The 25,004-nt window shown below is 38.2% G+C and overlaps 2 protein-coding genes across 10 annotated transcripts in view; one reads left to right on the top strand and one right to left on the bottom strand.

Moving 5' to 3' along the window:
• Positions 1 to 10,442, top strand: part of trpm5 (transient receptor potential cation channel, subfamily M, member 5) — a 41,104-nt gene extending 30,662 nt beyond the window's left edge. For 7 of the 8 annotated variants that reach the window (XM_057833012.1, XM_057832966.1, XM_057832973.1 and 4 more), the window contains 14 exons: positions 4,589 to 4,712; positions 4,833 to 4,978; positions 5,956 to 6,068; positions 6,142 to 6,243; positions 6,620 to 6,878; positions 7,301 to 7,419; positions 7,511 to 7,643; positions 7,991 to 8,165; positions 8,320 to 8,488; positions 8,574 to 8,752; positions 8,850 to 8,982; positions 9,294 to 9,366; positions 9,499 to 9,589; positions 9,703 to 10,442. In XM_057833012.1, coding sequence (XP_057688995.1) covers positions 4,589 to 4,712; positions 4,833 to 4,978; positions 5,956 to 6,068; positions 6,142 to 6,243; positions 6,620 to 6,878; positions 7,301 to 7,419; positions 7,511 to 7,643; positions 7,991 to 8,165; positions 8,320 to 8,488; positions 8,574 to 8,752; positions 8,850 to 8,982; positions 9,294 to 9,366; positions 9,499 to 9,589; positions 9,703 to 9,758 — 1,872 coding nt within the window. In that variant the 3' untranslated portion in view covers positions 9,759 to 10,442. The remainder of the gene's footprint in view (positions 1 to 4,588; positions 4,713 to 4,832; positions 4,979 to 5,955; positions 6,069 to 6,141; positions 6,244 to 6,619; positions 6,879 to 7,300; positions 7,420 to 7,510; positions 7,644 to 7,990; positions 8,166 to 8,319; positions 8,489 to 8,573; positions 8,753 to 8,849; positions 8,983 to 9,293; positions 9,367 to 9,498; positions 9,590 to 9,702) is intronic. The other variant, XM_057833022.1, reaches the window with a different exon arrangement.
• On the bottom strand, positions 9,460 to 24,700 carry traf6 (TNF receptor-associated factor 6). 2 transcript variants are annotated; one of them, XM_057833046.1, is made up of 8 exons: positions 24,042 to 24,479; positions 23,437 to 23,747; positions 20,265 to 20,415; positions 19,050 to 19,208; positions 18,873 to 18,944; positions 14,632 to 14,709; positions 14,223 to 14,531; positions 9,460 to 14,100 (listed from the first exon to the last, which is right to left on the bottom strand). In XM_057833046.1, the coding sequence occupies exons 1-8, from the start codon at positions 24,042 to 24,044 to the stop codon at positions 13,477 to 13,479; spliced, it is 1,707 nt and encodes a 568-aa protein (XP_057689029.1). In that variant the 5' UTR covers positions 24,045 to 24,479; the 3' UTR covers positions 9,460 to 13,476. The 2 variants fall into 2 exon arrangements, with proteins under 2 accessions (XP_057689029.1, XP_057689037.1); XM_057833054.1 differs by lacking the exon at positions 24,042 to 24,479 and adding an exon at positions 24,543 to 24,700 and having other exon boundaries at positions 9,461 to 14,100.
• Between the last annotated feature and the right edge of the window lie 304 nt (positions 24,701 to 25,004).

Raw genomic sequence — 25,004 nt, 5'->3', positions numbered from 1 at the left:
GTACATATGTTTCAAGTATATGAAGAATAAAGCACAGATTTGGTGTCAAAAGAGTTGTTTTGATCTTTAATTTTGAATAACAGACAGTTCACACACACAATACATCATCACTGATTGAGAGTGCCTCGGTGCTTTTTATGATAACCTTAAAATCAAGCCTCCCAATGCAGTTTGGGAAGTTCCCTAGACGCCAGAAATCTGCTATGGCTTCCCACTGGCTGGTTGTAGGACACGGCAAACAAATCTGGCTGGAGGGCTTTGCAGACCTTGAACGCAGTGCTCGACGCCAGTTTGAAGCTAGCCGCCACAGCTAGCTCTCTTCACCCGAGTCTAAAACTCTCTGTGCGGCATCAAAAGTCGGCCAGACCGCCTCGAAACCGTCTTCTGCGTCGCCTGCCCGTCAACATTTGTATGTTCAATATTTATTCAGTGTTGATGAGCAGAATATTTACTTTCAAGAGTTCCATCTTGCATTGTTTATTTTTTCTCCGACTAGCGGAAGTAGTCAACAATCATGCCCCAAAACCGTACAAACATAACGCCACATCCCTCTAGTGGCTTGGCGGTGAATTACAGAGCAACGCGTTCCCTCACCGCAGAACTATCGAATGTCAAATGACGCCGTAGTCGCTACGCCGTCACCGCAACGCGGGAGTATAACTCAGGCTTAAGTGTCCGATCGCGGGTGGAAAACACACAACAACAACAGAAAAGATGATACACGCAGGCGTTGCCTCTGTAGAGATATTTTAAAAGCATAAACAATGAACGTAGGTTCGCAGCTGTCTTTCCCTCTCGTTAACTCGCCCACTCACTCACTCAGAGCTACGCAGCTGTCCATCTTCTTCTGGCGTGTGAGCGCTCTTCTTCACGTAAACTAGTGCGAGTGCGCCCCCACGTGGGCGTGACAGCACCACAAACTAAATGCATCCATTTCAATATAAAAAAGTCAATAATACAATTGAACATACATTGCCAAAGGCAGAACGCGAACGTGGCCATAGCTATTAAGAGTTATTCAGATAACTATAGCATAAGAACATGCTAACAAGTTTGCAAAACCGTCAGTGTCACTCCAAAACACCAAAATAACATGTGAAATTATATCACAATCGCTTCTGAGTATAAGTCGCAGCCCCAGCCAAAATATGAAAAAAAACTGCAACTTATAGTCCGAAAAATACGGGAAATGAAAAATGTATGTGGATCAAAATAGGATAAATAATATCAAATAGTTGTTAGTATTTGGCGTTTGGATAATTTTTGTCCCTTGTCCTTGTTTGTTTCCCTGTTTCATGTTCCTTTATTGTCCCTTGTCCATTGTTTTCACCTGTTGTCACCTTGCTCATTGTGTGCCCACCAATCAGCTTTCCTTCACCCGCTCATGCCAACCTAGGTATTTTCGTTGTCTCCTCTTTTTGTTTGTAGAATGAGGTCTCTGCCTCATTCTGTGCCCCTCCTGTTCCCCCACTTAACCATGTTCTCTCCTTATGGTATGGGTTAGCTACTTTGTCTTTAGTTTGCATTTTAGTATTCACTTCAGATTCTTTTTTTTTTTTTTTTAATAAAGTTAATTTAATTTGCACCAGCAGGCTAATGAAAGAAGTGTTGACACATTGCTGAAATTGTATTTATTGATGACTGCTTAACAGTTTAATTAAATGTTCATTAGATGGCTAACTATTTCTACGACTACGCAGACACTTTTGTGTTTGTGTCCGAAGGTGACCGCATGCACAGTTCCAATAAACAAACATTACCTGTCTTTTCAATGGCCCTCCTCGCATGATATATTGCTATGGAGCAACCCCCCATTCACACAACCTATAAAGCATTCATTTTGTTCTGATTCCAGTTAGGAAATTTACATTCACTGATTGCTTTTCCATGCCCACTCAAATGTCAATTCAAGCAACCACCAACTCATGTGCAGCTTAGGATGCACCACTTTTTCACTAACATTTTAATGGGGTCCCAGAGACATGGCTGGTAGTGTCACGTTTAACATAAGTGGTTTACTTGAAGTTTTCACTACATTTCTTACACATGGAGATGAACACAATGTTGTTGTTGTTGTTGTTGTTTTTTAACCGCTTAGAAGACACTAATTTTACTCAGGTGCTAAAAGATGAGCATACTCAGCTAGTATCCCAGTTTAAATGAATTGGACATCTATCATTGTCAATGGCAACCAATAAGTTCAATTCTATGAACTTTTTTTTTTTTTTTCAAATTTAAAGCGTTATTTGGGGCCATAACCACACTGTATGCTTGTTTTAATTGATTTTATTTTTTTATTTTTTTTACAACACTTGCATTAATTTATAGTTTTATTTCATCATAAAAAATATATCGCTATAATGATTAATAGTAAAAATCATGAAATAAGTATAATTGATCCATGCCGTCTACATGTGGACATCTCATTTTGGGTCATGTAGGCCACATTTGTATACCAAATGTCCACTTATGTGGATGACAGGTTTAAAGTGCATATGACACAAAAAAGCATGTTTATTTCATCTTTTTTGTGTTTTATGGTCCTGAATAAAACGGACCGCATGGATGTGTGTAGTAGCGATCGTTTTACATATTCAATTTTTGAATCCCGCGCCATGAAAATGAGGCTCCAGTATCGGGTTTAAGACGAATGCGAATGTGATGTCATCCGGGTCAGCGTTTCACAATACACCATTGCTTTATAGTTTGCAGATGGCCTGCGGATTCAGCTGATTTGCGGATTAATTCGTTATTTTTCGCATCACACCAGCCAAAAGGCTGCAGGCTTTGGAGCTGCACCAGGTAGAGGCGTGTGAGCCTTTCTGAGTTTCAGAAAGTTCCCTTTCACCCTGAAATCGGCCAATACAAGTGTGCGACAACTGTGGGACCATTGTACTTACGAGGAAGTGAGTAAACATCGTGTTTTGTATTATGTCAAATACTGGGATCATGGCACACGTTTTAATATGGAGGTAGCTTGCGTTTTGTGGCTGATTGCCCACCAAAAATGCCACTCGGCTGACTACCGGCGGCTTGTCGCACATGCCTCCGCCGGGAGAGCGCTATACTCGGCTTACTGCCCTCTTTGTGTGCCCGGTGTTCTGTCAAATTTTCCACACGGTCAGAAATTGCAACTTTGTGTTAAAAATAACCGTGAATACAGTGATTACAAAGTAAACACTACAAATTTTCTTTAAATAAAGGACTATATACGTACTTTTGATCATGGACGGACATGAAGAATAGATCACAGACAGACACATCCTGCCATGTTAGTTGCACATCAACTTCACGCCGCTCTCTTACTGTTTGTCTTTGCCGTGTAGTTAAGCATTGATTTACGCCGTATTCGTATTGACCACGTGGCAGCTACGCGCTCCTCCGATGTCGGCCGGTTTGTCCGGAGGTAATTCTCCAACTGCTTCCCCGGCAAACATGCTCTCCTGTCTGCAGCAGGGTATGAGCTGTAACTTGCTCGCCGCCAGGCGGGTTGCTGATCGGCGAAGACAATCGACAACCCCGCCGCTGTGTGACATGATCCGGGGTTGTTTTGAGTGATTTTTCGCTTCGATAGCCGAGAACAGACTTTGAAACAGCACTCGGTTCGGGTTAGCATGTCGGCTAGCTGTCACGCCACCTGGTTTGTTTACGTTCTCCAAAGCCGGGGCAGGGAAATGACAAAAGCCTGACTAATTCATAAAATATCATTTGGGAGGTGCAACAGTAAAGGTGAAGTCGACAGTTTTGACCATTATGGAAGAATTTCGCCATGTCATACTGAATAAATTTATTTTTAATATTCCATATTCCATTTAGCACAAGACAGTTATTTGTCATGACTATCCCATTTATTTAGCAATTGGGGAAAAATACTGAGATAAAAGATTACCCTGTAAAAATATTGGAGTAGAGAGAGTGAAAGAATCACATTTTGCTGCTCTCTTCGTCGCATTTTCCTCGTTATTAATCATTCGCCCTCAATGGGCTGTAGTCTAAATCAGATGAAACCATTGTTCTACCTCCTTCTCTCCTCCTGTTGGGGACGCTAGAGCCCTATTATGGTAGGCGTGGCTAAACCGCAGATTAAAAAATGAATTTCTCGTCATCTGCGCTTGTCCTATTTGTTGCATATAGTTGAATTGTCTCAAAATATGATTCTAATTCAGATAATAATGCTATTTAAGACTTTTTTTATCCTGTCGTACGCACTTTAAGTTTTAATTTTGTTAAATACCAAAAACAATCCCTTGCCCTATTAAGTTTAAACCAATATTCCGATTAAAACTGAACCACATTCCAGAATGGGGCAAATAATTTTCACTTCATTAATTGTGTTGCATTCTTTTTGAATAGCATAACAAATATTGAAACTTGGATTACAGTACATGTGAGCTGTAGTGTATATTCGCATTAATTGGTACCATATGGAATGTCTGGATTTCACACCACACAAAATGATTGCGCAAAAAACAAGTTAATACAAGAAAACACAAAACCACATTACTACATTAAAATAAAATGAGCGTAGCAAGATGTAGGACGATATTTAAAAGTTACATTCATACCTGTACATATTGCATTTGTTCAGGGCCCTGAGGCAGTTGCTGCGGCATTGGCAGGATGCAAGATTCTGAAAGAGATGGCAAGACTTGAATCTGAGGCTGAGTCTGCCCGTAGCATGAAGGAGGCCAAGTACGAACAGTTTGCCCTTGGTGAGTATGTCATCTGCTGTCAAGCTGACTTTGGGATCAGAAGTAAAAAGGTTAAACAATATAAAAGACACTGATGGATTTACTTCTCTGACCTCACAAAATGGGTGATCATGTGAACAGATGTTTTTGGAGAGTGTTACTCCAACTGTGAAGACAGGGCTTATGCATTGTTAGTAAGGAGAACACAATGTTGGAGCAGATCTACAGTGCTCAACCTGGCAACTGAAGCTGATGCCAAGTCCTTCTTTGCCCACGATGGAGTTCAGGTAACTGAACAAGTTCCCTTAAGTGAGATTGATCTCTTGTTCTCTCTATCACTCTCTTTCTCTCACTCTCCCTGTAATTCATTTCTGAAATCAAAAAAGAATTGATTTTTCTTGGTAGCAGCTATTTGGTACTTTTTGTTTGCCTGGGGCATAAAATAATGTATCTTTGTTTTTTCAACTGTGTTCTTTGTTTCAGTAAAAAGTTACTATTTTTTTGTAAAATGCAAAATCCCGCTTGGGTATTATTGTAATTAAAGCTTATTGACAAAAGGCACATTCAGTGAGAAGCACAGAAACCTGTATTACAGTTCTGAGGTTTGCATTAGGTCTCTCGGGTTCGACTTTCCTGTGAATAATTCCATGTTCCTTCCACATTCCACAAATATTCCCGTTAGGTAAATGAAATTTTCAGTTGTGCATGGAATTTGAAAGTCAATAATTTGTCTATACAGCACATGACTTATGTGAAAATGACTGGTGATCAGGGCCTCTTATCCAAAACAAAATCCATTGGTAATAACTCCAGCTCATCCAGGATCCTAATGAGAACAAGTGTCAAGTGGTATAAAAATGGATACATGGATGGAGAAAAAACATTAACCTGCCCTTCACCGGGAATAGGTATTTTTTACTGGCATGGGAGACCATGAATCTGATAAATATTTTATGTTTTGACCTGATACAAGGTGCCCGTGGCAAAAGAACAGGTGCTCATTAAGTGATTACACTGCATTAGCACACCTATGAATTGGGAACTGGTCCACAGACCTTGTACTGTAGTATAATTTGATTAATGGCGTAAATTAGCATTTTAACTGGGTTAACTCTCTATGCTCGAACTCTGCAAACTGACTGCAAGGCAAATATTTTTTCAAGGGGTATACTGCCACCTTGTGGAATAATTGAAACGGGATAATTTACACAAGAACCGTTATTTATACATCTAGTAATATATAGTAATCAGTGTGTTTTTTCAGGCTCTTCTGACAAAGATTTGGTGGGGATCAATGAAAACAGACACAGCCATCTCTAAGCTTGTCGTGTCTTTCTTCTGTCCACCTCTCATTTGGACTCACCTTATAAAGTTCTGGTGAGAATTATTTGTATTAGATAGTTTTGTCCTCCAACAATTTGTTTATTGTTATTACTGTGATCATTTTTAGTGATGAGGAGCTAGATAAAAGGAACAGTGATGAAGCGTTTGTGGAACTGGACAATTTGGACACGGAGAAGGTCTTACTCTTAACAGATGAAGATGGTCCGTCGTAAGTGAATGTAAATTATCCTTTTGTGTAAAAACTCTGTAAGTATGTTTGCCATAAGATAGAATACTAAGATTTGGGGCAGTGATAAACAAATAACCATTCACAGTAAGGACAGTCATTAACCTAATAAATTTTATGATTTTGGATTGGTGAATGATGCCAGCATGCAACGAGAAAATTCATGCAATCTTCAAAGATTCAAGCTTCATAAAACAAAATATCCTTATTATGGTGCAAATGAGTTCATTACAAATTTACACCGAGGCACTTTTTCTGGTAATACGATATTTCAAATACTATAGTTTTTGACAGGGACAGGTGTTAGAGTAGTACAACTAGATTTAAAGCATAAACTGTCCTCTTTTTTTCCCCCAAGGGACTCTTCCCCTGGCGCCCCAGCAGATCAGAGCTGTGCATCCGTGTGGTGGCGGTTCTTACTCCGTCGCTGGCGTCGCTTCTGGAGTGCCCCTGTCACTGTGTTCCTTGGTAATGTCATCATGTACTTTGCCTTCCTGTTCCTCTTCACCTACGTGCTCCTGCTGGACTTTCTTCCACCGCCTCCCCTTGGTCCTGGAGCTCCTGAGATAATGCTCTACTTCTGGGTTTTCACCTTGGTCCTGGAAGAACTTCGTCAGGTGATGTTTAGAGAATTTGATCCCACTTCTCATTATTATTTCAATGTGAAGTACATCTCAAAGCATTTACCATTTGCTGATTTGCACTGATATTATTGGCCTACAGGTACATTTTTCCTTATAATAATTTGACACTCACTAGATCTCTGCTAGATATAATGTGATGAACAGTCTTTGGTCATTCCATTATAATTATTAGATGACGACAACATTTTAAGTTTGACAGCAACCTAAATGAGTCAACTTTGACAAAATGAAATGACATGACATGTAAAAACTGACTGTGACACAGCACAAAAATAGTCTTTTTTTTTTCAGTTAAAAAAATAATGGACTAGACCCCAAATATGATAATATCTCTGTACTCTTTTATCATTGTAATTTCAGCATAATTAAAAAAAAAAATGTGTGCCATGTTGCAGAGCTTCTTTTCAGATGAAGAGATGAACATCTTAAAGAAGTTTAAACTCTATGTGGAGGATAACTGGAATAAGTGTGACATGGTTGCCATCTCTCTATTTGTCGTTGGCGTTTTATGCAGGTAAGTACAGAATACATACAGTAGCTGTAGGCCATATAGAAGTATATGAAAAGCAAAAGATAACAAATAGCACATTTTGTTTGGATGTCAGGATGGTTGGTGACACTTACGAGGCAGGGAGGACTGTTCTGGCAATAGACTTCATGGTATTCACACTACGGTTGATCCACATCTTTGCCATTCATAAGCAGTTGGGGCCAAAGATCATCATTGTGGAAAGAATGGTGATCATAAACACACAAATGTAAACATTTAACATCTGTAACGATGACTAATCTTTTATTTTGGACTATTTGCCAATTTTGCTCACCGCAATAACTGCAACTACTATCGATATGGATGTCCTGGAGGTTACTGTATGTATTTGAAACATCTCTCTGGATGATGCAGTGCAATTCTTCATCAATGAAACCTCAAAAACTAGAGATAATTTTAAAAATCTTTTTCATCAGCTCTCACATTAACTTTCATTACATTCCCAATACTGAATGCTTTGAATGATAAACCTGGATTCAAACAGAAGACTTCAATGGTTTTCACATCTTAAGAAGAAAAATGGTTTTCTTTACAGATGAAAGATGTCTTTTTCTTCCTCTTCTTCCTGAGTGTGTGGCTCATTGCATACGGGGTGGCTACTCAAGCTCTTCTCCATCCTAATGACCCCCGGATAGACTGGGTCTTTCGCAGAGCCTTATATCGCCCCTATCTGCACATTTTTGGCCAGATTCCTTTAGAAGAAATAGATGGTAAATGACTCGAGGATGTATCAATCATTTCATGATTAAATGTAATTCAACATTTGAGTCATGAATTAGTCAAGTAGATAATTTGTGTTTTTCATGTAGGCACTTTGAGTTTAATAATCTACAATTCAGCCCATTTGTTTTGTTCATGATACAGCTGCTCGGATGCCTGAAATAAACTGCACCAACGACTCAGAGGATATTATCAAAGGCCTACAGCCACCATGTCCTAATATCTATGCCAACTGGCTTGTAATCCTTCTTCTGGTCATCTTTCTTCTTGTGACCAATGTCCTCCTACTCAACCTGCTCATTGCCATGTTTAGGTCAGGAGTTCAAAAACTTGGTGGAAAACTATTGTTGTGTTGTTGTAGCTTCTAATTCAAGATATTATTGTTTTGTGAAGTACAGCTACACATTCCAGGTTGTACAGGGCAACACTGATATTTTCTGGAAGTTCCAAAGGTACAACCTGATTGTGGAGTATCACAGCCGCCCAGCACTGGCTCCACCTTTCATTATCATCAGCCACCTCTCTCAGCTTCTCCTTAGCCTTGTCAAACAGCCTGAGTCTAAGCAGGAGCATCTTGGTAAAAATCATTTGTTATATTTGCATTCAGTTTCACCGAGAACAAGGCTGTGCTTTTTATTTGGTGTATTTTTGTTTGTTTGTTTTTTCTTTTTAAGAGCGAGAGCTACCAGCTGGGCTTGACCAGAGACTGATAACATGGGAGACTGTACAGAAAGAGAACTACCTGGCCAAACTTGAGCGCCAACACTGGGAGAGCAGCGAGGAGAGACTTAAGAGTACATCCTCAAAGTCAGTGTCATTTTCTTGTTGCAGACAATGTAACAATAATTAAATGAAACGTTGGGTTTCTACCATATCTGATTTTAACCCTGACTTGATTCTGACATTGGTAAGAGGGGGTTCGCAAAATATAAATTTTGTAATAAAGAAAAATAGTTAAATAAGTACATTGTTTTTCGATAAAGATTTCCAAACTGTAGTTTATTATTTTGTATTCCTGACCTGAACTTTTCGTGGTCAAAAGTTACCTTTTTTTATGTATAGGCGCTATGCAGCCAAGCGTTTGTATTTTTGTTTTGTTTTGTTTATTTGCTGCCAAGGGTCCAGAGTTTGCTGAGGATAATCTGTGGGGTTAAGGACCAAGAGAAACGACTTGTATCCATGGAGGCTCAAGTATGCCCAAACAACACTGTAACCACCAGTTGTCATTCCTATTTATTTGTATCTTCTAGAAATGTTTTATATGTAACATGTCAGAGGGTAATACACTTGGTACACTGTGTCTCATCTGGATTTTTAATCTAGATCAGATACTGCGGCGAGGTGTTGTCCTGGATGGCAGAGTGCTTTGCTCTAAGCACTCTAAAATGTGGAAAAGAGGCTCCAACTCCGCCAAGTAAGCCAAGTAGCAATCAAAATCATATTCTGTGCAACCGAGAATACCACCACACACTAAATGAAGCATTTTATGTGAATTAATGGGCCACAAAATGGCATTGTCTTTGGCAGGCTGCAAGCTGAGTAATGGTGCCGAACAAAGTCAACCGAAGAAAGGAACCAAATGAGCTAAAGGTTGTTGTTAGCTTACAAATAATTTTAAAAAAAAGTGTAGTATGAAAAGGAGATAGTGAAATTAGGATTAAATCAAAGTCTTAAGGTGACCTTGCATGGAATCCCATCTTTTTCCTCAATGTTTCATGGGGAAAATGCATCAATATGTTTAACCGAATAGAAGTTTTTTTATCTATGTTGTTTGAAATTTGATTGCAGTCGCTTTTGTAAGTCAAACGGCTTTGCATACAAGCTGATTAGAAATTGGTGGAGATGTGATGTTACACTGTGTGTCATGATTCAAGTACTTGAAGGGGCAAGCAAAAAGGACAAACTATCATAGCTTTTTAAAAGATATTACAGGGATTTTCAACACAAATAGTCCTTGGGAAACCTGATAAAACAACAACAAAGTTAATGGAAAAATAATGTAAAAGAAAAATGCAGGGTCACCTTTAAAGATTATGTGACAAATTGATTCTGACTTGATGTTGATAAAGTATAATTAGTAAAGTTAGACTGTTGCATTAAGGCATGACATGTCTGTTACAGATTGAAAATTAAAAATCTTGCAAATGAGTAATAATCAATAAAGCCTAAAATGATTAAACAAATCTTAAAGGGTCTGCGCAGTGCATTTAAAATAATAGTTTTCAGAATATAATCCAGATTTATATAAGCACGTGTACAGTAACATTGCTGAGACTTAGTCAATAATTACAAATAAATTTGTAAAGCAATCGACAGTGATTTTAAAAAAATGATAATGAATGGCCTTCATGTGAAATGAGGCTTCACAAAGTATTTAAGTGTGCAAATCACGCATTTCTCAGACCTCTGATCATGAAGAAAACAATGTTGATAATGCAAAAAAAAAAAAATGACACAAAGCACAGCCATTGTGCGACAAACATTACATCAGTCACTCCATGCGCATACAACACATAAATGCTGGTACAGTCGAAACAGTTAAAAGGTAGCTAAGAAAATTGGCACATTCTTGATAGGTATGTGACGAAAAAAAAAAACAATTTAACGCATTTATAATTAGAACATGTATGAAAGCACAATTCTATTGATAACAAGACCATTATTACACAGTATAATAACAAAGACATGGTCATTTAAAGGTAGAGCGAGTTTTGGTCAGCAAGTGTGTTAAAAATTCAATGTCTTCAGATATTACTTTCTCGCAGGTTTTGGCTTTACTGTGTGATAAGTTGGCTGGAAAATCTGAGGTACTGTCGTTTGAATGGCTAAAACAGTATACTCACGTTTAAAAAATGTATATGATAGGGGCTATTTTGTCTACTTCTGGGAAAATTGGCTATTATTTGCATTTTTCTCCACTATTGCACATCGGAAAGATGAAATTCTGTCTTTTCACCTTTTATTTAACAAGATTTATTCTACAGGGTGCAAATAATCAGTTGTTTATTCATCCCTTTAAAAGGAGCAGCTTGAAACACTGTCCCATTCCCTGTGTTGCAACCTGCTGCATGATGACATGTTGTGAAGTATCAGTTGACACTTACCCCTGAGATTACTCTCCATTAGAAAAGTATATTTAACACATTCAGAGCCAATTATGTGTTTTTACGTCACATTTTTTCACACGGTGGGATAAGGAATGTTTAAGGGTGGACTACTGTGAATTCCAAGTTTGTAATAAATGTTTGCAATCAACATCCAATCCATTTGAACCACTCCTAACCCTCCCAGTTACATGGTTTGGATTATCTATCGCCCTCAATATCTTTGAATGAGTTAGTTCAAAATTAGATGAATGTCCCACTAGTTCTTATTAGTTGATTCACACACACACACACACACACACACACACACACACACACACACACGCACACACACACACACACACAAAAATCACACAACCCATGCAAAAATGTACTTTCCCATTAAATTCAAATAAATTTAATGTTGGAACAATGTGTACAAGAAAACCAAAGTTTAGCAAAGGTAATTTTTTTAGGTTCAATTTCACTCGAAATAAACAGGAGTCGATAATAATCAAAATTCTGAACATTATTCGTATTCACAGATAAAATGAATGGTAAACTTTCTTTTCAATGCGTATATGTGTACCTATTGAACAACTGATCTTTCTTATCCATAAACTTGACAACCACACACTCGATCATTTAATAACCAAAACCAAAGTTGTTGAAATTTCAGTTTCAAATGCAAGCTATCTTAGTTTAGGCTGTAAATCATAGCATGCTTTGAATCTACAGCAAGGGCCCCCATTAAGTCAATCGTGATTGATCAGTCGATCGCACCCCTAGTATGGGTAGCTCGGGGCATCAAAAAATATATATACTATATATTTTTTTTTAATGCACATTGTTAATTATGTTTTAACCCTCCCGCTGTTAAGGTAGATCGCGGGAGGTTGTCTTCTTGAAAAGTAGATCTTGGAGCAAAAAACAATTAGTACCCCTGATCTAAAATAAGTACCATGCGTCTCTAAGCAGTGTGACAGGAATCTTTTTAGGGTTATCAGAGTATGAGGATTAGTTGCAATTTCTCAAACACAAACGAAGGTTTCGAGAAAAAAAAAAAAAAAAACTTCCTTACTAATTCTTATTGGTTATTCAGTTCTTTCATTATTTCTCATAAATAATCAGCATAGAATAGTCTACTTTGAGGCTGATTATATTTGAAAATAACTTAATAAATGTAAAGGCACATTCTGAAGATATAAATCCTATGTAAGTCATCAAAATATTGGTAATAACTAAGATAAGCCTAAGAAATACATTTCAGTAAACATAATAATTACGATTAATATGGTATCAATTGTGTTTATCTAGTGCAATTGTGAGATTTTCAAGGCACGGCAAGAATGGGGCTATACAATGGCTTGTTTTTCTGCATGTCCTGGTGGTAGTAATAATTAAAAAAAAAAAAAAAAATACAATGTCATGTGGTCGTAACAGTCAGTTTGCTGGCAGAAAATCTACATTAAAGACCCTGTCAAGTGAAAAAACTAGGCCGAAATGTGACAAAGCACAGAACAGTTGTTAATAGTCTATCAAATTTGAAGGAATAAAAAAAATATGTACAGTATATAGAATCAGAATCCAAAATTGTGAAAAATAGAGCCATCCCCCAAGTGTTCAAACACTGGCCCAATTTGCTGAAACACACTCCCTTCCAAATTCACCCGTCAATCAAATACAAGCCTGTAGCTGATAATATTTGGAGTAAGAGTCTCACGCTGGAATACATGTGCCTCTGTGTTTAATTATCAGTTAAAATTCCTTGCAGGGCTTCTGTTGTATGCATCCAATCACAACACAACCCTGTGGCACTCAATACTTCTAAGTGGGTGAGAGGCTGACTCCTCCTAGAAAGCCATGGCCAAAAAACACAGAAAACTAAGATGGTGGAAAACAGTTTCATGCTCATTTTGTAATAAACTGTTCTTATTCTTTACATGTTTTCCACACTTCAGTCATATTAAGCGATTAAGATTAAGTCACTAATGAGAACATAATGTATTAGAAATAAATCACAGAAACCACTTTACAGGTTCTTTGTTCAACGTACCTAATCATTCTAAATGGACATGAGCGTGATAAAAGGTGTTTGTACAGGCAGAATATTCTGACCCGATTGAAAATACATTACAAAAAAAAAACATTTCAAAAAAGTTTTGAAAGCCTGTCATTAATCCTGGCAAATTTGCACATTTAACAGAGACAGGGAACACTAAGCATGACTGGCATGCAATATAAGTTGTTCACGGGAGGCCTCAGGTCCCCTTGGCTGCACTGTGGGTGCTTCACGTTGGAACATGTCAAATCGTGGCGTTACCTCGCAGCGGATGAGGAGGATGTCATCCTTGACAAAATTTCGCTGATTCAGCTGAGGCAGGTGCAAGAAAGTCACATAACCAAACCCTTTAGGGTTACGCTGAATGGTGGGTTTTCTGAAGGCTTGAAGGTCTGGCTTAGTCTCCATTACCTCCATGTGATGTTGTGCATCAGGGCCCTGGTCGAGAATGGCAAGGCGGATAGTACCCTGGAAAGGCCAGCTCAACTCTTCATCAAAAGCTCCTTGCATGGTGTGGACAAACAGGGAAATGTAGTTGGAACAGCGTGGGGCATTAGGGGTCTGCAGGTGTAAGCGGAGGCACAGTTTATAGCCAGGTCGACCCGTGTAGAAGCCCGGGCTGTGCTCAACCACTGGCAGGCCTGCTTCTTGGTTCCGGAGGTGGGCTGAGAAACCTCTGAGACGCCAGATGAAGATGCCATGGCATTGTTGTGCCTCAAGATCCTTCACTGTCTCCTCCAGCACAGTTACCCTTTTCTGGAGCTGTGCAATCTGCCCTGCCTGTGTAAAGGAAAGAGAGACCATAAAGATGACAACTATTAACACAATTCCTAATCTGTAAAACATACAGTAACTTTGATTCATATTCGAAGTCTTATCTTGTTTGGGGAAAAAACACGTACCCGAGTATCTTCCATGATGATCAGCTCACGGAGCTGATGATCCTGTTTTACTAATCGTCCATCAATATCCCGTATCCTCTCCATTACTTCACTCGGAGTACATGGGGCACAGCTGCCGCTTGCAGTTCCTCTATAAGATGATGATGCTGATGCTGCCCCTTGATCATCAGATGAAACCGAAGGTCCAAGAGCGCAAAGTGACTTTGGTGTAGTGCCATTAAGGCTAAGGCAACGCACAAACTCCGCCAAATAGCGCATGTGCATCTGCGTGAACTCCTGCATATGCTGAGCCAGATTGTGTCGTTGCATCTTTAAAGAACAGCAAATTGACAGAAAGTTGTGTTACAGGTCATTTCAAGTCGTTTTTCCAATACTTATCACTGAAGATATTTTAAATCATGTCGCCTACCCTTTCCTTACATCCAAAAGTGCTAAAGGTACAGGCAATCGGAGCTTTAGGGCAATCTGTATCACAATGAGAGTCCATCTATAAAAAGAAAATGAAGGAAAAAAAACTTCATGAAGGCACAGTTTAAACAGCCCGGTTGTTACTAAATCACATTAACATATTTACTGTATTTGGCTGACTGTAAGGGACTATGAGGTTCACCGGCTTATGAGGTACCCCAGCAAGTAAGGAGTATATTCATACAACCCCAATGGCATTCCGCACGCATGCTATTTTTAGACCGTGATGTCTCATCGTAAAGCCAAAGTGGGACATTATAGACCTGCTTTCGCATATAAACAATGTTATTTGTGCTACTTTTCTCCGGTAACCTTTCAAAAACGAACATGCCGATCACAAATTGCTTTTTTGGAACTTGTAGAAACAACTCTAGGCTTCACGACTACAAAGGATGTTTTATTCATACGTTTACCGAAACCGAAAACTCGGGAGGTAAAAAATGTGAAGGCTAAATCAACTTGCGAGGACTTTAACACCAGCTCGGTGAATCCATTCACATTTCATATGCAGTAAACATTTTGTTAGGTTGGCATGGTCTTTCAGAGGACAAAGAGGTAAGCCATTTTTGTATTTTTGACTTATTTTTTTGCATGACGTTGTGCCGTACTGTTTCTGTCTGACAATGAATGACCTGAAAAGAATTACAATGGTATCTGACTGCCACTGTTACCGTTTCTGTTGTAAAAAAAAAAAAAAAAAAAAAAAACTTTAGCAAGGGGGAAGTATAAATAAATTATAGAATTAAGATTTGTTAATAACGAAAAAATTAAAAGTGTTCGTTGGCTGTCACTGAGTAGCATTTGCGATCGTTACACAAGATATAAATTCCCTCCAAGAACACTCAGAGACGTAGGACAACCAGAGGATAAAATATATAGGAAAGACTGGGATGGTTGTAAAGGATAGCTTGTTGAAACAGGAGAATGTCATTGTCAGTTGCATAAGAAAAAGGTGTCGATAAAAAAGCTAAGGCCATGCTAAGGTCGGCTCGTTTTTTTCGTCTTTTTCAGCCCTCGACACTCAAGACATCTCTTTAACCGAACATTTTTATGTACTTCCCCATCTTTGCAAGTGAATTTGGCACCAGGGACATCATTTTCTGAGAGAATTGGTAGGTTTAGCTTTGTAAACATCTCCTTCGTACAGGATTTCCATTCATTCTCCTACTGGGGACAAACAGTGGTATGTCCTCCCTTAGCAACAGTAGCAAATGTCATGAATATTAATGAGCGGAAGTGAAGTGTTGCTTGCGGTACACCATTCCATTGATGTTGGAAAGTTATGTTAAACATGAAGAAAAAAAAAAACAATACAATGATTTGCAAATCATGTTCAACCTAGATTTAGTTGCATGCACTACAACGACAAGATAACGTTCAAACTTTTAAACTTTTATTTTTTTCAGCAAATAATCATTAACCTAGAATTTTAATGCTGCAACATATTCCAAAAGAGCTGAGACATGTGGCTAAAAACACAAAGTTGAGGAATGCTCATCAAACCCTGTGGAACATCCCACATTTAAAAATTCTAATTGGGAACAGGATGGTGCAATCATTGTGTATAAAAGGGGCTTTGCGAATTGATCAGTCATTCACAAGCAAAGATGGGGCAAGGTTCTCCTTGTGAATGAGTCCATGAGAAAATAATCGAACAGCATGAGGACGATGTTCCTCAACGCACAATTGCAAGGAATTTATGGCTTGCGTTGTCTAGAGTCCACAATATCATTAAAAGGTTCAGAGAATCTGAAGAAATCATTGCATGCTTGCGGCAATGCCGAAAAACCAGACTGGGTGCCCGGGATATTTGAGCCGTTACATGGCACTGCACTGCAATAGGAATGCTACTGCAATGAAAATCACAGGGTGTGCTCAGCAATACTTCCAGAAACCAATGTCGGTGAACACAATCTACCATGCCATCTTCCGTTGCTGGATGAAACTTTACTGTGCAAAGAAGACATTTCTGAAAACGACCCACAAGCACAGGCATTTTCTCTGTGCCGGGGGTCCCTTTAAAATGGAGTGTGGCAATGTGAAAAGCTGTTCCGTGGTCAGAGGTTCTTCATGGTAAACTAGGATACCATGTTATCCGGACAAAGAGGACAAAAATAATCAAAGTTGTTAATTACGCTTCGTTCAAAGCCACGACTGGGATGGGGTATGGGGAGAGGAGGGTAAGGGAGAGGAGGGGGGTTGGGCAGTGCCAATGGCATGGGTAATTTGCACATCTGTTAAGGAACTATTAATGCTGAAAGATAAATCCAGGTTTTGAAAAAACATGATACCATCCCAACATCTTTTTCATGGACACCCTTCCTTATTTTAGCAAGAAAATGTTGAACCACATTCTGCACGTGATACAACATCATGGCTTTGTGGTAAAAGAGTACGGATCCGAGACCCCGTTGTCATATTGTATTGAACAGCTGAAGCCGTATGTTAAGCAACAACGGGAGAGGATTCCACCTACAAAGCTTCAACTATTAACTCATTTAACTTACTAAAATTACTGTCTTAAGTTCCCATACATTTATTGAATGTTGTTTAAAGAAAAGGTGATGTAACACAATATTAAAAATGACATAATCCCAGCCCTTTTGGAATGTGTTGCAGCCATAAAATTTAAGGTTTTCTTTAAAAAAAATAATAATAATTTGATCAGTTTTAAAATTAAATGTCTTTATAATGTATTATTTAAATATAGGTTGAAAAATATTTGCAAATCATTGTATTTTGTTTTATATAGGTTAAACAAAACGCCCCAACTTTACTGAAATTGGTGTTGTAAACCTGGTTATATGGCGCTTTAGTGCATCGGTGGACTGCTTTTGTGATTTGTTCTTCAGCTTTTAATATTAAAATTATTCATTCACATTCTGTACTGCTTATCTTCACAAGATCGCATTGTCACTGCTGAACCTATCCCAGCTAACTTTGGGCAGGAGCCAGGGTACACCCTGAACGGGTTGCCAGCCAATTGTTGGGCACATACAGTATAACAACCAATCTCAATCCCACCCATGGATAATTTTTCAATGTTCAATTAGCCTACTGTGCATGTTTTTGGGAAGTGGGTAGAAGTACCCGGGGAAAATCCACACAGGCATGGGAAGAACATGCAAACTTCAAAGTGAAATGCCGCCGACTCGCTAACCAGTCACCCACTACGCCGGTCCATTGCAATTCTTGTTTCATTAATTACTTGTGTTATTTTTTTTCCTTTATGGGTTTGCTGAATGATGAATACCTGGTATGTGCCTGGTGCAATTTCCTGGAGCAGTATAATACAGTTAGGGTCCAACAAAATAGTATCAAGGTCATTAAACACAACCAGAATTAATACATAAGGCACACTGTCAATTTTAGGGGAAAAATAAAGGATGTTGATTGCACCTTATTGTCCAAATAAATAAAGTAATTAGCACCAATAGCGTTAACAATAAAAAAGGTAGTGAATTTAAAGGCAGCTTTCACAGGGCATCGGGACACTACAATTAAGTAGTAAAATCAATGTAGGAAAATAAATATTACAACCCACCAATACAACAGTAAACCTGAGAGAGCACGCTTTTCTGAACAGATGTGCTTTGAGTTTGGGTTTGAAAATAGAAAGGAGTCTGGGTTGTACAGGTCAGATGAAGGAGGAGAAAGAAGATGGAATGTTCTGTCGTGTAATTGTCGATGGAAATTGCCGCAAACTCATAGTTTTTGCATGTGTAGATTTTGACCCAGTTAAGAGGAACCTGATTTTGTATCTTTTAAGTTCAAGAAACTTTGAATTAAAGTAAGACTTGAGTTTAATGAAATAGTTTGTAATGTAAGAAGTGGGGACGGGGGCTGGCTTTGCTGGTGAGATAGAGCTGGCCGTCATTCAGGTAGCAGTTACAAAAAAAAAGATATATACGTGAAAGGTAGCAATAAAAAAACAAATCATGTTTGCTTAAGATTTTGCTGATAGAAAAGAGATGTATGATGAAAAGAAGGGCCCTTGAACAGAAACAGCTAGGTGATGGTAATGATTTAAGATACATAAGAAAGTGTAATAAACCTGTCCTTTTGTTGAAAAGAAGCGGTTTCATTAATCAAATGAACAGACTCCACTAGATCTTATCGGGGACCTAAAATGTACTAAAACTGGGTATCAAACATCCACTGCTCATTTGACCAATACATAACCTGGTCTCTGATGAGATCGAGCTCACAGTACTGGCACTTGATACTTGCAAATGGACACTGCTGCTCATGAAGCTGAAAAAAAAAAAAACATTGAAAAGGACATTTGGGTTAATGATGTAATTTAAAAACAAAATTGCTGTGGGAACTTTAACAAAAGCGCTAGTAAGAGAGACGTACCTCCCTTTCCTCGTAAGCAAAGGTTGCAACACAGTCTGGGCAAGACATGAGTTTCCTTCGGCACTCTATGGTTTTGTGTTCCTCCAAGTAGATTTTTCTTACAGACTCTTGGCATTGAGGACAGGGCAAAGTCGCAAATGGACATTGTGCCAAATGATTCTGGAAGGAAAATTGAACGAAACCAAGGTTAATATTTTGCAAACGATTCCTAATAAAAACTTATCAGTTTTCTGTACTGCCATAGGGTAACTCCCAGACCTAGTACACTGCATCATAATTTCAAACTTGTCTTCCACCACTAACCTTAAAATAAAAAGCTCTAAATGTGCTACTACAGACTGAAGGCTGTTATGAAGAGGCACATGCCCTTTATTGGCTAACTCCTAACCAACAGGCAACAATGAGTTTGCAATTTATCAATCAACCATGATAGTTTTTTTTTTTTTTTTTTTTTTTTAAACAGGCTCTGAGGACTGATGCATATGCATCCATAGAATAGACCAACCAAATTTAATTCTGATCCATCCACAAATAGATTTAAAAAATGATTGTGTACGCACAACAACGTGAGCGGTGAGCGCAAAATGACCTACGTCTGCCCGACTCCCTCGACTGGCTAACTCGGAACCTACAGGCAACAATAAGTTCATAAATGTAATTAATGAGCCCTCCGATAAAAATATATATTTTTTAAATCCAGCTCCACGGATTCACGCTTAAACATCACCAGAAATGACCTACCAAATTTATTTCTGATTTTTCCATAAATAGCAAAGGGGTGGCAAGTCGAATTCAAGAATTAATTAATGTAATTGATTAACCCTGAGATTAGAAAAAAAAAAAAAAAAAAAAAACTCGGGACTAATCGGGCACCAAGGATCAATGCGTAGCTATACATGACTAACCGTAACCTACCAAATTTCATTGTGATTCGTCCACTAATAACAAGTAGCAGTACTTATAGTTAGGGTACTCCCCAAGCAGAACAACAACAAAGTAACTGAGTTTTTGAGACTTCCCTCTCGGCGGTCTAAAAATAAATTGGGTGTATCCCCAGTGTTATTCTGCCTCCTCCCGTCACTTCAACATCGTTCATGAGCACAATATGCCACAAGATGGTGCCAAAGCACTACTTATCCATTACAAGAAGAAAGAATAATATCAGACATTTCTATTTTATGGAAACTTCCTAAAATAGTTTTTACATTTTCTCACCTCTAAATGTCGAAGTTCCATTTTGTCAGTACAGCCAGTATTTGGACAGCGGACAGTGAGGGAGAGAATCTCCCTTTTTGCAAAGTTATCAGGAAACAGTTGGTCTTCTAACAGCATTTCATTGTCCACTGGGCACCGCTGTCCAGTATCCCTTTTATTTCAGAGAGAAGAAAGGTTTTCAACAATACTAAATATTAGGGCTGCAGATATCAATTTTTTTAGTAGTCGATTAATTGTTGAACTATTTGGTTCAAATAATCGGATAAGGAACATTAAAAAACAAAATAAAATACCTGAGCTGAGCCTCAAAACGGTATGAAAAAAAAAATGAAAAAAAAAGGGGGAAAAATGAGGATCTATGTACAACAAAAGAACAGTTGACTAACTTACATAGCAAAAGTCCAGTAGCTTAAATGCTCTAAAATGCTAACGTTTTTTTTTTTTTACAATGCTCTTAACAAATGGTTCAGACACATTCCCACAAAAAATGGCTAAATATACCTACTACTCAGCAGATTGGAACAGTGGGTAGGACTTACTGACACTATTCTTCAGTGGTTCACATCCTATTTACATGACAGAGATTTCTTTGTGTCAATTGGAAACTATCAGTCAGAACGAACCAAATTCACGTGTGGAGTCCCTCAAGGGTCAATTCTTGGACCACTCTTATTTAACATCTATATGCTTCCGTTAGCTCAGATAATGGAACAGTATGACATCTCCTATCACGCCTATGCAGATGACACACAACTGTACATTTCTGTGTCCCCACATGATTATAGTCCCTTAGTCTCCCTGAGTAAATGCATTCATCAAATCAATGAATGGATGTGCCAGAATTTTCTCCAGTTAAATGTGGAGAAGACAGAGGTGATCATTTTTGGGCCAAAAAAGGAAAGGTCAAAGATAAGCAGCCAACTAAGCACAATGTCACTTACAGCTACAAATCAAGTCAGAAACCTTGGCGTGATTATTGACTCAGACCTAAAATTTGATAGCCATCTAAAGTCCGTCACTAAATCCGCTTATTACCACCTAAAAAATATAACCAGAATTAAGGGGCTTCTGACTCAACAAGACATGGAAAAACTTATGCATGCATTCATTTTCAGCAGATTGGACTACTGCAACGGTATATTTACAGGTCTTGATAAAAAATCAGTCAGGAAGCTGCAGCTAGTACAGAATGCTGCAGCCAGAGTCCTCACAAATACAAGGAAGCTGGACCACATTACACCGGTTTTGAAATCGCTACACTGGCTTCCAGTGAGTCAAAGGATAGACTATAAAATACTACTGCTCGTCTACAAAACACTTAATGGCCTTGGACCAAAATACATGCTTGACTTGTTAGATTCCTATGAGACATCTAGACCCCTAAGGTCGTCTGGAACGGGTCTTCTGCATGTTCCAAGAACAAGAACCAAGCAGGGTGAGGCAGCATTTAGTTATTATGCTCCTCACCTCTGGAACAAGTTACCCGAACGTCTGAAGTATGCTCAAACTGTTAGCTCCTTTAAATCAGGGCTAAAAACACTTTTGTTTGGCACTGCATATCCATAACTGTCTATATATTTCAACCTACCTGCCTTCTATTCCTCTTGTGCTTATCTCCATTGCTGATTTCAATGATTATTATTAGTAGTAGTTTTTGCTTTATTTTTATTTTTGTTTTATTTTTATTTATTTATTTTTATTCTGTGATTAAATGTGATCATTTGTCTTGGTTTTTACGTTGTGTTGATTTAAATGTGATTTTTATGGTCTTCATGTGATGTAAAGCACTTTGAGTTGCCTTGTGTTGAATTGTGCTATATAAATAAATTTGCCTTGCCTTGCCTTACAAAATGAAATGAGGTAGAGGGCCGTGTATCCACCCAAATCAATAAAACTAGATGCACACACTTTCAAAACAAACCATTACAACACCACTTTAATTAAACGAATACTCGAGGAAGCAAAATTTAATTCCAATCTTTTTTTCGAATCGAACACTCAAGTTAATCGATTAATCGTTGCACTATTAAATACGTATACTAATAACATACCACATACATATATTGTTATAAAATCATACTCTATGTGCTATTATTGGTGAGAAATTATTTAATACTGAAGGTTAAATTCCAAGGGCATAGGTTTACATAGGGACGGTCGGGACATAACACTCCCAACTTTTCAGGATGCTCAAATTATCCCCACTAACTTACGCAACCTTTTTTACATTATATAATTCTGAGTTCAGTTATACATATAGGTAATTCACATTGTCTTCCTATATGTTGCAAGGATAGGAATGACCCTACCACTGTTCAGTGAATCATTTTCAATATGTTCAGACTTGGATTTATCCCTTTTTACTTGCTATGCCGGTCCATTTTGCCCCCTCAAACCCACGTTTGATTGGCTGAAGACTCACATTCATTTAAAATGTATTTATTTCTACATTATTTATTTAAAAAATATATATACATTTGCAGGCTATGCAGACATTTTTTCAGATAAGCATACATTAATCACAGTCGAGTTAAAAAGTTTTCATTTTTTGTGTATTTTAACTGTGCTTGTGGACAAAAGCAGCAGTTTTACTTGAAGGAAGACTACATTTTTATTTATTTTTGTTATACCCTGACTAAGATGTTTTTTCAGTTATATTTAAAGTATCTATTTAGACACAATGTTGAGTGGTCTTAAGACAAATGCTTTTTTTTGCACTCCTGGATAGTTAAAAGTTTATTAAGAAGTTTGTATTTATTGTGTATGTTAATATAATTTCAGCTATGTTTAAATATTGCAATTTAAATTTGCTAATAAAATCCAGACATTTATTTTGGAAGCTTTCAAAATGTTCCTTCAGAAGTTTTTGAAAACAAAGGTTTGAATCGAACGGTGTATCACCTGAAATGACACAAATGAAAGCTAGTATAAATCAATAGATTTATTTTGCATTAATCATTAAGCATATCAATTAATTAGATTCATCTTTGTGAGAAATGTATTTTTGACCCCCGTTCACCCAATCTGTTTGGTCTTATTAATGCAGCAAATGTGTACATGCAAGTTAAGCTGTTATATCGTCCCTACCAATGTCCAGACCAAACCTACGCCATTGTTAAATTCCTTATGAACCTTAGTTTGGGTTGAAAGCAGAAGCAACACAATCGCCTACCGGATTGACTTCTCAATGCAGGTCTTGCAGAAACGATGCCCGCATGGTGTTTGAATGGCATTCCTGAGAGCCATTAAGCAGATGGGACACTCATATTTTCTCTCAAGTGGTGGATCAAACTCCACATCATAGCCCTGCACAAGGGCAGTAGATGGAAGGAGAGTGGAGGCTCCAGGGCTCTCTGAGGGGCTTCGTATGGATTCTCGTTCCCTTTCCAGCATCGCTAGCGCACAACTGGACAACTCACCACCTGCAGCTCCCTCATAACTGACCTCTTCCAAACTCCCCTTATGACTATCGGAGCAAGACATCTGAGGAAGAAGGCACACAGAGCGACATTAGTAGGCAACAACATACAGTAGTTTAATCCAACTCACTCACAAAGCTTTATTATAATTGTAGAATACAATAAACATCCATATACAACAGATACATGATTTAAAAATAACTATGGCTTGTGTTGTAACGCTCAACACCAGTCTTGATCGGCTGAAAATCGGCAAAATTGGCTGGCCTTCAACTTTATTCATGTTTTAAAATAATAATTTCATTTTGGTGTTACTAACATTCCACCAGCCCATAAATGACTAACTTTAACCACATACCATATGTAGATATTTGTCTTATTCTTGTCCATGTCTTGTGTGTAAGGGTGTTCTTGGGCACAGCAGTAAGTACAGCATTACTGAACCTCGGGAAAGTTTCGTAATTTTTAGTTTTATTTATTACCGTGCAATTGAGTTTCTGAATGCAGTATTCACTAGCCAAGTGGTTTTGTGGGAATACGGGTCATTTTTATCAGATGTGTTCAGTTAGTTGCTCTTTCAAAACTTTGTTTAGAAGACATTCTGGTTCAGGAAATAAAAGTTACAAATATATTCAATACATTTCAACTAAACTTTAACTATATGTTGTGGAAATGTCTGTCGACTTTAGGGGATAAGCCAAGTCTGAACATGCGGAACTGTCAATTTACAGTGCATGTTGTGACCGCTACACACTATTTTTAACTATTCGACACAACGTGTAATAATAGCGTCAGAATCGAATAAAAGCGCTAAACCATATGAAATCAAAATCGAACAACAATCATGGTAAATTAATACCTTAGGTAAGTCGGGAACTTGTCGTGTGTTGAGAATTTCCGGTCACACGTCATCCTACGTCACAACATAGATATCAGACACAATAGACACCATTGCCCAGTCTTCTTCTGCTTCAGCTTTACTGCGGGTGGCACCTGTCATTATGACACATTACCGCTGACAGTGTACTGGAATGTGGGCCAGAAAATGCTGAAAACCAAAAAGAACAAAATCCCATACTGTACAGTATTCGACTGATCATAGTCTTGTACATTTGCAACTAGCTACCACTCCTAATTACTACCCTAGCCTAAGTGCCTTTGGTTGGCCTAAGCCCAAAGCTTGTCCCTTACCTCCTCCCAAATTAGTTTCCTCGGGATGACTCTCTGCTGCCCTGACTATAATCTGACTTCTTTCTGTTTTCGAAAGTATTCCAAAGGTCGCATTTAGCACCTCCGCAATAAACATTACCAGTCTCTTTGC

This window comes from Corythoichthys intestinalis, chromosome 1 (genome assembly GCF_030265065.1).
Source record: "Corythoichthys intestinalis isolate RoL2023-P3 chromosome 1, ASM3026506v1, whole genome shotgun sequence".
In the NCBI taxonomy this organism is placed as follows: domain Eukaryota; kingdom Metazoa; phylum Chordata; class Actinopteri; order Syngnathiformes; family Syngnathidae; genus Corythoichthys; species Corythoichthys intestinalis.
This window is presented reverse-complemented; position numbering and strand designations above follow the sequence as displayed.